This window comes from Macaca fascicularis, chromosome 13 (assembly GCF_037993035.2).
Source record: "Macaca fascicularis isolate 582-1 chromosome 13, T2T-MFA8v1.1".
Lineage (NCBI taxonomy): Eukaryota > Metazoa > Chordata > Mammalia > Primates > Cercopithecidae > Macaca > Macaca fascicularis.
In genome coordinates this window covers 52699045-52714340 of record NC_088387.1, presented here as the reverse complement: position 1 = coordinate 52714340, position 15296 = coordinate 52699045, and the positions used below count along the sequence as shown (strand labels likewise).

Sequence of the window (15296 nt, the reverse complement as noted above, 5' to 3'; positions counted from 1 at the left end):
CTTCATCTTTAAAGGACGCGAATCTCTTGAGCCTCTCAGTCTGACTTAGCATGTCTAGGAACGAAGGGCAGAACAGATAGCACAGTAAATCCCGGCTCTAAATTGTCGTCGCGGGAATTCATCACAGATGGTAATCATTAGGGCCCTCACATCTTAAAGGAAAGCTTTATCCAGAATCATAAATAAACTGTAACCGAGGCTTAGATTTATAAAGCTATAAAAGAGGGCAGCTTGAACAGCCGGGAATGTACAGTACTGGGTTACAAAATCGGCATCATGCCTGAAAGGCTGGACATAAACCGGGAGCTCTGGGCAGTGCAGCGAGGAGGGGGTAACTTCTTTGTGCAGTGAGTGGAACTCGAATCAGAGCCTCCCCCGCTTAGCACCTGGTTTAATCACATGAAATGCAAGCTCAGAGAAACAAGGGTGCTGACATCTAAACATAGCATTGCAACTCCTAAACCAATTGCAGTCCCATCAAGTTCGGCCCTTCCTCACCAAGATGCCCTCTGACTAATGCTATGTTCTAGGAATTAATTTTCAGTTTATTGCTAAGGTTTCCCACCCCCAACTTTTCCTGAGTGGCTCAGACAACTCCGTTTTTACTAAGAGTCCCTGTACCACGCAGAACACCCTGTGAGGCTGTGAGCTGTGGAGCAGCAAAGCACAAAACAAGGCTGCAGCCTTCCAGAACTTTCTCGTCTGGCCAGGGAGGCAAGGCATTTACAGATGAAATAACTGTAGTATGCAGGCTGCAATGTGTGGTGTAGGCTGTAACTAGAGAACTCAAGGAAGCAAAGGGTAAGTGGAGGCTGGAGTCACTGTGGGGGAAACGTGTGGAGGAAAAGGGACATGGTTTATGACTTGAAGGACGCACGGGGCTGTGCACAGGGAGGGAAGGTTTGCTCAGCCCCACTGCCTCCCACAAGCATGTGGCTTGTCCCTATTGTGGCCCATCCTGAGCCAAGTCTCTAATAACACACTCTCATTTTCCTCTTGTCCTAGAGCTAATTTAAGCAGCAATTGTTCCCCAAATTCCACACCTCACGCTCTTCATTCCCGTTCAGGCTTGTCCCTAAAAGGCCTGGAAAGGGAAACTCATTGCTCTCTGGACATATCTCATTCAGGCTGGACACCACAGGATAACGTCCATTCTGGAGCATGTGGCCAGGAACAATTCCACACCCCAGCCCCAGGTCCAGCACAGAGGGCAGCCTCAGAGAGGAGCAACCCCACCCCGGCCTCCGTGAGGAACGATGCTGTAGGCATCCAGACATGCCAGAGAGAGAACAATAAGATGCCCCACAGGCATGGGAAGTGAGGGAGGCCCGAGCCCTCAGGAGGGCGGGTACACACCCAGGCAAGTGGCCAAGTGAGCTCACACCAGCACAGAATGTGATGAGCAGGAGGGCCCGTCTCCCCTCCATTGCAGAGCTGAGTGTTGCACGGAAGCTCCTGAGTGCCAGATGAGACTAGAGGGTATCTAGTCGGGGACAGAGAAAGCACGCCTGTGCCTCTGGAGAGCAGAGCAGACACACTATAGGGGACCCAGGGCTACTTAAGGCTGGCTTTGGACGCTGACTTTCAGGAGGCTGCTGTTAGGGGTTCCGGGGTCTTCACTGCATTGTTCAGTTGAGTACCCAAGAAGGGTAGGGGAAAAGCAGAATTCAGGGTAGATGCCTGCTTGGCAATAGAATGTCCCCAGGTTGTATTTCTTAAGGTACACAGGTTGTCGGTTCCTGTGACGACAACTAAGGGTACCTGCACAGGTGCAGCCGCATGTAGATGAGGGATTCCCACAGCCAGAACAAGGGCAGGATAAACTGTTTATTATTTACTAGCACGTTGCAGAAGGCAAGGCATGGATGGGGAAGCTGTTTTGGTCACATCAGTAGAGATAGCTGCCTCCTTCATTCATTACCCGGAACAAGCGCTTGAGGGGCCACAGGTGAGGTAAATGCATCAGGGGCTCCACGACAACTCCAATCACAGATTCTAGCTACATCCTTGAATTACAATATAGGAGAAGCTCGTGGTGTTAACCTTCTGCCGTTTCCAGGCATGTAATTGAAATGAATCAGAATAAATGACTTTTGTTTGTGCAATATGAGGACCCCTTCCAGAAGGCAAAGTAGCAGCAGGAAGGATAATTCTGGAGTCTATTTTGGGTTAGAATCACCAATCCCCACCTCTTCCTAGTTGTGTGGCCTTGAAAAAGTAACCTCGCTTTTCTGAACCTGTTTCCTCATCTGTGCAATGGAACAGTTAATAATACCCGGTTAGCAGGGCTGTTGAGGAGATTCAGTTTGACGACCTCTGTACACAGCACCCAATTAAGGTCAGTCTCCTTCCCTTTCTCCCACTTGAGAGTTAGACTCCAGGAAAAGATAAATTTTGCAACACAGTCCAGGAAAAGAAAGCGGGGAGCTCACTTGTCCTCAAGTTCTACTATGTGCCACTGGAGAGTTGTCACCAACAGGGGCCTGCTTTCCGCATATTCCTTGCAAGCCGCCCACCGCAGCACCACAGGCCCTGATGTGAGGCCATCCGCTCATGCTTCCTTCTCTCCGGTTCTCTTCTAGGGGCGCTGCATCAACTTCACCAGGGTCAAGAACAACCAGCCGGCCAAGTACCCGCTCAACAACGCCTACCACACCTCCTCGCCACCTCCTGCCCCCATCTACACCCCCCCACCTCCTGCGCCCCACTGCCCTCCCCCGCCCCCCAGTGCCCCCACCCCTCCCATCCCGTCCCCACCTTGCACCCTTCCCCCTCCTCCCCAGGCTCCACCTCCCAACAGGGCACCTCCTCCCTCCCGCCCTCCTCCAAGACCTTCTGTCTAGAGCCCAAAGTTCCTGCTCTGGGCTCTCTCAGAAACTTCAGGAGGTGTTAGAACAAGTCTTTCCAGTTAGAGAAGAGGAGTGGTGATAAAGCCCACTGATCTTCACACATGGCTAAAAATTGGTTGGCAATGCCAGTATACCAACAATCACGATCCGCGGAAAGAAACAGATATTTTAAATTGCCAGAAAAAAAATGAGGAGGCAACTACAGTCACATTTATAGCCAGCCATCTATCACCTCTAGAAGGTTCCAGAGACAGCGAAACTGCAAGATGCTCTCAACAGGATTATGTCTCATGGAGACCAGTAAGAAAATCATTTATCTGAGGGTGAAACACAGAGTTGGATAAGAAATACATTGCTGGGTTTCTAAAATGCTGCCCTCCTGCCTCCGCTCCACCTCCATCCCTGGACTTTGGACCCTTGGCCTAGGAGCCTAAGGACCCTCACCCCTGTGCACCACCCAGGAAAGAGGAAATCTTTGCCTACAACTTTGGAGATACTGGGGTCCCTGGTGTGGTAAGAAACTCAACATCAGACGGGTATGCAAAAGGATGTTCTCCTGGGGTTTGCAGGTATATAAAAATATATGCCATCTTTTCCTTGCAAATTCTTCGTTTCCAAGTGAGAAAGGGAGCAGGTGTTTACTGATGGAAAAGGTATGTTGCTATGTTGATGTGTAAGTGAAATCAGTTGTGTGCAATTGACAGGGGTGTATTGGTGGGAGCATCAGTTAGTTTCTAAAACCCACAGGCCATCAGCAGCTAGAGTTGGCTGGCTTTGGCCAGACACGGTCCCTAAATCAACAGACAATGGCATTGTCGAAGAGCAACCTGTTAATGATTCATGTGAAAAATCAAGGTTTGACTTCAGTTTAAATCACTTGAGGTATGAAGTTTATCCTGTTTTCCAGAGATGAACATGAGTTGATCTTCCCAAAATACCATCATTAGGACCTATCACACAATATCACTAGTTTCTTTTTTTTTTTTCTTGGTAAAGCTGTGCACCAGAGACTTCTGGGTAGAGCTGAGAGACTATGGTCCTGACATAATAAGGATCTTTGATTAACCCCCATAAGGGATGTGTGTGTATACAAATATATTTCTCTTTGGCTTTTCAACATAGAACATCAGCTGTTAACCAAGGGGAAATACATCAGATCTGCAACACAGAAATGTTCTGCCTGAAATTTCCACCATGCCTGGGACTCGCCCCATTTCTCCAGGTCTTTCTGGATCTGTTTAATCAGTAAGCCCTATAATCACTTGCTAAACACTGGGCTTCATCGCCCAGGGGTAAAAACAGAGCTCCTTGTCGTGGGCCTCCTGCATCAGCCTATTCAAAATTATCTCCCTCCACAAGTCCTAAACTTCCTGTCCCAAGCCCCCCAAATTCTCAAATCTTTTCTGGAACAAAGCAGAATATAAAATAAATATCAATTTAATGGCTTGGGCTATGGTCTCCAAAGATCCTTCAAGAATACATCAAGCCAGCTTCATTTGCTCACTTTACTTAGAACAGAGATATAAGGGCCTGGGATGCATTTATTTTATCAATACCAATTTTTGTGGCCATGGCAGACATTGCTAATCAATCACAGCACTACTTCCTATTAAGCCCACTGATTTCTTCACAATCCTTCTCAAATTACAACTCCAAAAAGCCGCCACTCAACAGTCAGACGAACCCAACAACAGTCAGATGAGAGAAATGAAACCTACTTTGCTATCTGTATCTTAGAAAGCAAAAACAAACAGGAGTTTCCAGGGAGAATGGGAAAGCCAGGGAGCATAAAAGGTACAGTCAGGGGAAAATAGATCTAGGCAGAGTGCCTTAGTCAGGGACCACGGGCGCTGAATCTGCAGTGCCAACGCCAAACTAACGCATCTCCAAGTGTACCTCCAACCCTAGCCTTCTCCCACAGCTGCCTACAACAGAGTCTCCCAGCCTTCTCAGAGAGCTAAAACCAGAGATTTCCAGACTCATGAAAGCAACCCCCCAGCCTCTCCCCAACCCTGCCGCATTGTCTATTTCTTTAGAACACTAGGCTTCTTCTTTCATGTAGTTCCTCATAAGCAGGGGCCAGAATATCTCAGCCACCTGCAGTGACATTGCTGGGCCCCTGAAAACCATTCCGCAGGAGAATGGGTTCCCCAGGCTCACAGTGTAGAGACGTTGAGCCCATCACAACTGTTTTGACTGCTGGCAGTCTAAAACAGTCCACCCACCCCATGGCACTGCCGCGTGATTCCCGTGGCCATTCAGAAGTTCAAGCCAAGATGCTGACGTTGCTGAGCAACGAGATGGTGAGCATCAGTGCAAATGCACCATTCAGCACATCAGTCATATGCCCAGTGCAGTTACAAGATGTTTTGGCAAAGCATTTTGATGGAATAGGGAACTGCAAATGTATGATGATTTTGAAAAGGCTCCGCAGGGTTTGTTCTTAAAACCGACTCAGTGTGTCATCCCGGGTTATTTAGAATTACAGTTAAGAAGGAGAAACTTCTATAGACTGTATGAACAAGGTGATATCTTCATAGTGGGCTATTACAGGCAGGAGAATGTTTTAACTGGTTTACAAAATCCATCAATACTTGTGTCATTCCCTGTAAAAGGCAGGAGACATGTGATTATGATCAGGAAACTGCACAAAATTATTGTTTTCAGCCCCCGTGTTATTGTCCTTTTGAACTGTTTTTTTTTTTATTAAAGCCAAATTTGTGTTGTATATATTCGTATTCCATGTGTTAGATGGAAGCATTTCCTATCCAGTGTGAATAAAAAGAACAGTTGTAGTAAATTATTATAAAGCCGATGATATTTCATGGCAGGTTATTCTACCAAGCTGTGCTTGTTGGTTTTTCCCATGACTGTATTGCTTTTATAAATGTACAAATAGTTACCGAAATGACGAGACCCTTGTTTGCACAGCATTAATAAGAACCTTGATAAGAACCATAGTCTGTTGATAGCCAGCTCAGTTTCTTGCCTGAAGCTTGGTGCACCCTCCAGTGAGACACAAGGTCTCTCGTTTACCAAAGTTAAGAACAGAGCTGGTGCATTAATTAATAGTCTTGGATATCTGACCATGGGTAACCTCATTGTAACTATCATTAGAATGGGCAGAGATGATCTTGAAGTGTCACATACACTAAAATCCAAACACTATGTCAGATGGGAGTAAAATCCATTAAAGAACTGGAAAAAAATAATTATAAGATGATAAGCAAATGTTTCAGCCCAGTGTCAATTCAGTGAAAAAAATTAATGCTGTGTAAAATGGGTTGAATTAGTTTGCAAACTATATAAAGATATATGCAGTAAAAAGTCTGTTAATGCACATCCTGTGGGAATGGAGTGTTCTAACCAATTGCCTTTTCTTGTTATCTGAGCTCTCCTGTATTATCATACTCAGATAACCAAATTAAAAGAATTAGAATATGATTTTTAATACACTTAACATTAAACTCTTCTAACTCTTTCTTCTTTCTGTGATAATTCACAAGATAGTTATGGATCTTCAATGCCTCTGAGTCCTTATTATAAAAAATCAGTTATCACTATACCATGCTATAGGAGACTGGGCGAAACCTGTACAATGACAACCCTGGAAGTTGCTTTTTTAAAAAAAATAATAAATTTCTTAAATCAACTCTTTTTTCTGGTTATTTGTCTGTTTATTATAAAAATAAAGTGCAATGTATTCAAGTCCTCAATATCCTGATCATAATACAGTGGTTGCTGTGCTATACATTAAAGTACACTTCTCAAATGATTTCATGCCTTCCACTAATTTCTCTACTGTCTGGATTACTGTCATTTCTTCCTTAGCTGTCAGACATTCAAAATTTTTTTTATTTCTCATAAATTTCAAATCAAAAATGTAATCCACACTAAGAGAAAATAAATAAAAAGTGAAAACAGAGAACATACAGGAAAAATATAGTGCCTCAGGATTGTGTTTGGCTAACATAGCAGAAAGTCAACTAGGATTGATTTTACAAGGAGACCAGAGATTTGCAGCAACCCAAGAACCAGACAGTGTTGTGGACAGTGCTGCAATCAATACCCTTCTATGTACATCTCAAAATCTTTGTATTGCTTCTGCATTTCTGATACAACTCACTTTATCCCTCCTAGCAGTTTTAATTCAGCTCCTCCATTTAAATATTTTGTGGGTAGAAGAGCATCTCCTTCTAGTTCCTGAATTTATTTCTTTGTAAGATCTCATTAAGCCTTGACTACATCTTAATTGGAATAAAACCATCCACAAACAGAAAGTCATGCCACAGGTTTTTTCTAAGTTTTCATTAGTATTTGCTTTTTAATAGGTTTGGGCACGTGCACATTTTAAAATTATATCTTTAATAAGTGTGTTTTGGGGGTTATTTTGAGACAGGATCTTACTCTGTCACCTAGGCTGGAGTGTAGTGACGCAGTCGTGGCTCATTGCAGCCTCAAACTCCTGGGTTCAAGCAATTCTGCCACTTCACCTTCCCAAGCAGCTGGGACTATGGGCATATGCCACCACACCTGGCTAATGTGTGGGGGGGGAAGAGGGGGTTGTTTTTGTTTTTGTTTTTAAAGAGATAGGGTCTCACTGTGTTGCCCAAGCTCATCCCAAACTCCTGGCCTCAAGTGATCTTCCTGCCTCAGGCTCCCGATAGTAAATGGTTTTGAGATAATGGGTTAGAAATTTGAAAAGAAAAAAGAAAAGCTGGAGCTTCACCTCACTCCTTACACCAGAATAAATTCTAACTGAATTTACGTGTAACAAATAAAACTAGAAAAGTACTAGAAATGTGAAAAAAGTTTTCTGTATGGTATAAAGAATGCTAAAATCCTACATATTGTTTGCATGATCAATCAACTTTCTCATGAAATTGCTTGAAATACCCTGAGTAATGCTCCAATGCATTAAGTTGAACAAAGGAACCATTAATAGCAGGAATTAAGATCATTTATCAAGTGCTAAATGTGAACATGATTTGAGATCCGCCATTGTTCACTAATCTGTCCTTCAGATAAATCTGTTTTGTGGAGTATCACTTAGATATAAAACAATCAGAATAATACTTTGTCCATCTAAATACATTATAAACAAGGTATCACTTAACAGTTGCTATATATTTGGTATAAGGGTATAGAGTTGGCATATGCCAAACATGATTTTTATTCTCTTTACAATTGTATTGTAATTTTTATGCTGACTACAATTGTATTGTGTTGTTTGGAATCACCACACCCCATCCCAGGTTATCATATCTAAGCAAATTAGAAGCCTTATGATTCCACTTCTGTAATCTTCTATTCCTTTCTCTTTTTTTCCTCAAAATTCAAGTAGTCACTAAGTTATAAAGATTCTTCCTTCTCTACTTAAGTTGGGACATTTTAGTTTTTGGAGTTTGAAAGGATGCATCTCCTTTACTTGGTTATAAGTGCCATTTCGCAGTGTACTTATAAAGCAATCACTGAGTTAACACAATTTTCTCTGAGTCACTTGAGAGCTGAAAGCAAGGATCTGTTAAAAGATACTCAGTTAATTGTGCACATTCAGTACTTTAGCCAGCATCTTTAGTTGGGACTTCCTTGTAAACATTAAAATAGAAGCAACGCATAAAATATATTTTCCTTTGGGTAGTTAAGTAGTTTACATTCTTGCAAAGGATTTTTAAAGTACAAAAATTGCTGGTTGTCAGGGCTGGTGTAGAAAACATTTCACTTTCTTCTGAAACAGATGTTGTAAGACAAGAGAACTGTCAATCACCTATGATTAGTCCCTTCCAAAAATGTGCGCCCCCAAGAGTATCCAGGAAACCCTATAGAGCCCCTAACTTCACATTTTTTTAAAATACAAGCACTGTGACATTCGCTTCCCTGTGAATCCCACCCCAACTTTGCAGGATACAGAGCCCATGTCTTTTTGCTTAGTTTTACTCTTCACATTATTTACAACAGGACACCTGTAAATGTAAAAGACTGGTGTGGAATTAATGATAATCTGCATTTCCAGCCAAGCTCCTGTGGAGATATTCCATGCAAACCTAAAGTGTGGTTCATAAATAAGATGAGCAGAAGCATCCACATTCATCTGACATTGCAGGAAGGGGCTTCTCCAGGCTGGGGTGGACTGTTCAATTCTTCTCCTTCTAAATGGTGGCCAAGATGGTGGGTCTCAAACCTCAGGTGAATAAATCTATCCCTAAGGGGAGTAATGTGGGTCTCAGTCATCTCTCCAGGAAGAGAAATTCTTTTTCCTACTTCAGTCAAATGGGCATTATAAGCATTTGCCACAAATAATCCTTTCTGATACCATACACTAGATTGCCTTCCCCACTCTGGGCAGAACTGGGTGTTATGAGCATTTCTGGCCATTGTCAGTGCCTGTGTTATATCTGACCCCAGTGATGTAATCACTACAAGAAATAAGACTGCAGAGCTCCAGGAGATTTTGATTCCACCTCCTATACTTGTCAGACACTTTCACTTGCCCCATGAAAGCTACCTCAACAAATGCTCACTCTCAGCAGACCCTGGCCACTCTACGTGTTACTTCTGTGACTGTTGGTTTTCAGTGCATTCTAATGTTTAAATCAGCGTTTTTATAAGCTCCTTTAACATTTGCTTTTATGAGCTCCTTAAAAGAGAATTATCTCTATTTAATCTTGGACCATTAGTAAAAACAAAAAGTGATCCTATCACTATGTCTCAGTGTGATTAATTTTTTAAAAAAAATTTAACTTCCTTAGCAATTTAGGAATAGGGAGGAAAAAAGCAACATCATTAACCTGATAAAATGTATCTACACGAACCTACAGGAAATGTACTTAACATAAAATATTTTAAAATATTACCTTTAAAGTAAAAAAGAAGGCTGGGCGTGGTGGCTCATGCCTGTAATCCCAGCACTTTGGGAGGCCAAGGCAGGCGGATCACAAGGTCAGGAGATCGAGACCACAGTGAAACCCCGTCTCTACTAAAAATACAAAAAATTAGCTGGGCACAGTGGCGGGCACCTATAGTCCCAGTTACTCGGGAGGCTGAAGCAGGAGAATGGCGTGAACCCAGGAGGTGGAGGTTGCAGTGAGCCGAGATCACACCACTGCACTCCAGCCTGGGTGACAGAGCAAGACTTGTCTCAAAAAATAAAAAAGAAAATAAAAAGGAAAAAGATTTCAACCATCACTATTATTGTCTACCTTTGGTCCTAGCCAGTGCAATAAAACAAACAAAATGAAAAAGTAATTATAATGATCAGGAAGAAAAAAAATGATTATTTGAAGTAAATATAATTTACTACCTAAAAATTCCATGGAATCAACTTAAAAATTCTTAGAACTAATAAGAGAGTTGGCCAGGTACATGGTAAACACTATCAATGATCAGTTAGGAAACAAGAAAAAGTTATTCATTCATAATAGAAAAAATTATATGTGTGTATGTGTATGTATAAATTAACCAGAAATTAACTATAAATAAACCTAACAAAAAATGTGCAAAACTTATGGAAAGACAATTATAAAACTTCAATGAAATATTCTTAATAAATGGAGAACTATACTACATTCTTGGAATGTAGTATAGTTCATTCTTGGAATGTAGTATAGTTCACTCTTTTCCATTCATGGAAAGAGTTAATATTGAAAAGAAGTCAGTTCTCTCTCAAACTCAACTCGTGTCAATTTAAAAAAAAAAAAAAAAAAACCGCTAGGAAGATGTTTACTTTCAAATACCGATTCTAAGTTTTAATTAGAAAAGGAAATGGACAACTATAGTTAATATATGGTGATAGAACAGTTTTCAGAAACAGACCTGTAAATAAGTGGAAGTTTAGTTTATCATAATAGCATTTCCAAAACTAATTCTTTAATAAACGACTACGTAATTGGGAAAAACAAGATGAAATTCCTATCTCTGCTACATACAAAAATAAATTCCAAATGGATTAAATAAAAGCAAATGCATGCCAAGTTTTCTTGCTTCTAATTAACAGTGACAGTGTCCCTTAGCAACACTGTCTTATGAATGGAAGTTTCTTATAATCTTGCCAATCAGACAGATCTCATCTCCCAGAAAAGAGTGGAGAGAGAAGTGGAAGGGCTGAAAGGAATTGTCTTCTAAATGAGGCAGGAATAAGGAGAAAAAAGAAAAAGGGTCCTTCCACTGCCCACTCTCTGAGACTACAGTGGAACGTACATTACTGTAACCTCTCCACTAACAATCTCACGCAGAGGGTGCCTCTCACATAGTAATCAGTGAAAAAACTATAAGTAGTTATAAGTAGTTAATGAGTAAATGAACTTATAAATGAAGAATCTCAATGTTTCCAAATGCTTAAGCAAATCAACAATAGACATGGAAGCTGTGTATGGGACAATGTTTTCTTTCAGGAGCCAAAGGTAATAAACAAATTCCCCTTCTCTTATTGCCTTTGTGGAAATATTCCAAGTGCTGACTCTCACCGGGTGATATTGAATGAATCCCTCTGAAAATTCATTAGCTTTGTCAATTTACTGGATTACTTTTCAACGCATACACATTCTTCCGCAATCTTTGTCTGTTGAGGTTAAGTCCCTTTTGCATTTGGCTTGAAAGGAAAAATAAGAGTCAATGCCAGGAACTTGGGGTAGTTGCCAGAAGAAAAACAGTGCCAGCCCTGGCAGTCGTCAGAAGACTGAACTCCAGTTTATCTCATCTGTTTATCAAGTGTCCTGTCACAGGACCGGATCCCCTGCCATTCTCTGAATGCGTAGAGCAAGACTCAATGGTTGGGTTATGGTTCACTGAGGAAAGAGTAAGATTCCAGAATCAAGAGTCAGGCTGTTGTGATACCTATTAATGTGTCCATAAACAAGGCAGCTGTTGATCTGTAGATTTATGTTCTGATATTTCACAACTGCCAGAAAGGGCTTTGTTCAGTCTATGAGAAGGAGGTTTCCTCTCTTCTGCCCACTGAGCATGTGATCTGTTAATTCAGTCACAACTACTGCTGGCATTACTCATAGACTATAGAAACTGATGCTCACTTTCTTTTTTCTTTTTTTTTTTTAATTAATAGATTTTATTCTTTAGAACAGTTTTAGGTTTACAGAAAAATTGAGGACATCATGCAGAGAGTTCCCTTATATTCCCTCTTCCCTGCACACAGTTTTTCCTATTGCTAACATCTTCCATTGGTGTGGTACATTTGTTACAATTGATGAATGAAAACTGACACTTTTTTTTTTTTTTTTTTTTTTTTTTGAGACAGGGTCTTGTTCTGTCACCCAGGCTGGAGTGCAGTGGCACAATCATGGCTCACTGTAACCTCAACCTCCTGGACTCAAGCATCCTCCCACCTCAGCCTCCCAAGTAGCTAGGACCACAGGCACGTAGCACCACACCTGGCTAATTTTTGTATCATTTTTTTGTAGAGAAGGGGTTCGCCATGCTACCCAGGCTGATCTTGAACTCCTGGGATCGAGCAATCTGTCCACCTCAGCCTCCCAAAGTGCTAGGATTACAGGCATGAACCACCACACCCAGCCCACATTATTATTTACTAATGTTCATAGTTTAGTACATTAGAGTTCATTCTTTGTGTTGTACAGTTCTGTGGGTTTTGACATATGCACACACATCCATGTATCATACAGAGTACTTCCACTGCCCTAAGTATCCCCTGCACTTCACCTATTCATCCATCCTCCTCCTCTCCCACAAACCCTGTAAACCCCTAATCTTCTTTTTTCAGACAAGGTCTTGCTCTGTCACCCAGGCTGGAGTGCAGTGGCCCAATCATGGCTCCCTGCAGCCTCAACCTCCTGGGCTTAAACAATCCTCCCATCTCAGCCTCCCAAGGAGCTTGGAGCCACAGACGCACACTGCCACGCCCAGCTAATTTTTTTAATTTTTATTTTTTGTAGAGACGGGGTCTTGTTATGTTGCCCAGACAGATCTCAAACTCCTGAGCTCAAGAGATCCTTTTGTGTCGGCCTCCATGACTTTTTTTAATGCCTCCATAATTGGCAATTTCCAGAATGCAATATAGCCGGAATCATTCAGTACATACAATTATTGAGTTGGCCTCTTTCACTTAGCAGTATGCATTTAAGTTTCCTTTATGCCTTTTCATTGCTTCATATTCCATTTCTTTTTTTAATTACTGAATAATATTTAATTATCTGGATGTATCACAGCTTGTTCACCCAGCCACCTACTAAGGAATACTAAAGCCGACTTTCTAACTGCTTTGAACAGCCCATAGAGAGGAATCAGTGGGGAGGTTTGTGTTTTCAATAAAGTATTCTAAGGTTTTTTATGTGTGTATAAGATACGGGTGGTGAGGGGCGAGTAATGCACGTCATTCATTTTCCCAGCACCAAAACAAAACCTCTTAAGCATTTTAATTCCCTTCTAGTCATTTTATATGTATATTAATTTTAACATTGAAATTATACTATAAATGCAAGTTTCTACCTTGTATTTTTTTACTTAATATTATAAAAATATATAGGGAGAGTGTAGGTATTTTGCTCTGATCCCCTCTTCAAGGTATTTTCCCCTGCTACCCACCCCCAGCTGCTGGGAATAGCAGCTACTGGCAGCTCACAGCTGCCTCCCTCACTAGGACTCACTCTTGGCCTTAGCCAAGGTTATGCCCCTCCCAGGGTGGGCCCATGGCCAGTGACCGGCTAGTGCTTAATACAAAGGCTTGGCGGCCCCCTTTCCCCAAACTGGGGAATACTCAGAAGAGCCATGCCAGCTCCAGAGGTCAGCTGAAGCTTCCATTGTAACTGTATTGCAAATCAGCTTCTCCTTCCACTCAATCTTTCCTTCTTTAATTCTAATCTCTTGAGAGCATTTCCTAATACAGCTCACCAACTGGGTCTGTTCCCAGGGATCGAATACAGTTGTTACCAGAAATAGTCCTTAGAAGCAGACTCTTTCATTGAATTATAGATCACTTACAGCAATTACTTCGGCAATGGGGACCCCATCACCTGTGGTAGGTGGGGGATGGATAGCCCTTAGAATCCTGCGGTGGTGCAGTTGTTAAAACTTTCACAGGTGGTGAACTGGGATGGGATACCAGTAGAAGGAGATGCACTCGCTGGTGCAATGTATCTGGTATTCAAAAGGTATAAGAGATGGTAAATATAAAGGCTATGGAATTTGACGGCCATTGCTATGACTTGATTCATTGAAGAAAGATACGACAGACTCAGGGTAATTAATCATCAATTCAAGGAAAAATATGAAAATTAGAAGGTCTCTTAGGAAGCATTTAAGGAAACCTCAACCTCCTACAGGTGGAGGGCAGCAGAGCAGAGATCCAGCTAAGGACTTAATCATAAGAGTAGTGGAGCTTCTGGCTGGACGTGGTGGCTCATGCCTGTAATTTCAGTACTTTGGGAGGCTGAGGCAGGGGATCATTTGAGGTCAGGAGTTTGAGACCAGCCTGGTCAACATAGTGAAACCCCAACTCTAGCCAGGCATGGTGGTGTGCACCTAAAATCCCAGCTACTCGGGAGGCTGAGGCAGGAGAATCGCTTGAACCCAAGAGGTGGAGTTTGCAGTGAGCCGAGATCACACCACTGCAATCCAGCCTGGGAAACAGAGACTCCATCTCAAAAAAAAAAAAAAAAAAAAAAAAGAGTGAAGCTTCAGAGAGAGTTGAATTCCCAACACCAGCAGGTCTCCTGTGTCAAATTTGGGGCCCTACTAAGGAAGCAGTGGGACCCTGATTCCCCTACATTTGTTGGGACTACAAAAGAAGCCTACTCCCATTTGTTAGAAGATACTGCCTTGGAAGTCTTAGCTAGAGCAATCAGACAAGAGGAAAGAAATAAAAAGCATGCAAATTGGAAAGGAAGAAATCAAATTATCCTTGTTGCAGATGATATGATCTTATGTTTGGAGAAACCTAAAGACTCCACCAAAAAACTATTGGAGCTGGTAAACAAATTCAGTAAAGTTGCAGGATACAAAATCAACATACAAAAATCCATAGTATTTCTACTTCTCAACAGTGAATAATATGAAAAAGAAATCAAGAAAGTAATCCCATTTGCACTAGCTACGAATAAAACATCTAAGAATTAATCAAACAAGTGAAAGATCTCTACAATGAAAACTATAAAATATTAATGAAGGAAATTAATGAAAGAAAGATGGCACCAAAAAACGGAGAGATAGTCCATGTTTATGGATTGGAAGAATCAATATTTTTTAAATGTCCATGCTGCCCAATACAATCTACAGATTCAATGCAATCCCCATCAATATACCAATGACATCTTTCACAACGATAGGAAAAAACAACCCTAACATTTATGGAAGCACAAAAGACCCAGAATACCAAACTCTCCAGAGCAAAAATAACAAACCTGGAGGAATCACATTATCTGACTTCAAATTATACTATAGAGCTATAGTAACCAAAACACCATGGTACTGGCATAAAAA

General features: G+C 41.7%; 1 protein-coding gene across 1 annotated transcript in view; it reads left to right on the top strand.

Annotated features, from left to right (window-relative positions):
• ANTXR1 (ANTXR cell adhesion molecule 1) overlaps positions 1–6501 on the top strand; it is a 238011-nt gene extending 231510 nt beyond the window's left edge. The window contains exon 18 of the mRNA XM_045369174.2: positions 2583–6501. Within this exon, the coding sequence (XP_045225109.1) occupies positions 2583–2843 (261 nt within the window). The 3' untranslated portion in view covers positions 2844–6501. The remainder of the gene's footprint in view (positions 1–2582) is intronic.
• The last annotated feature ends 8795 nt before the right edge of the window (positions 6502–15296 follow it).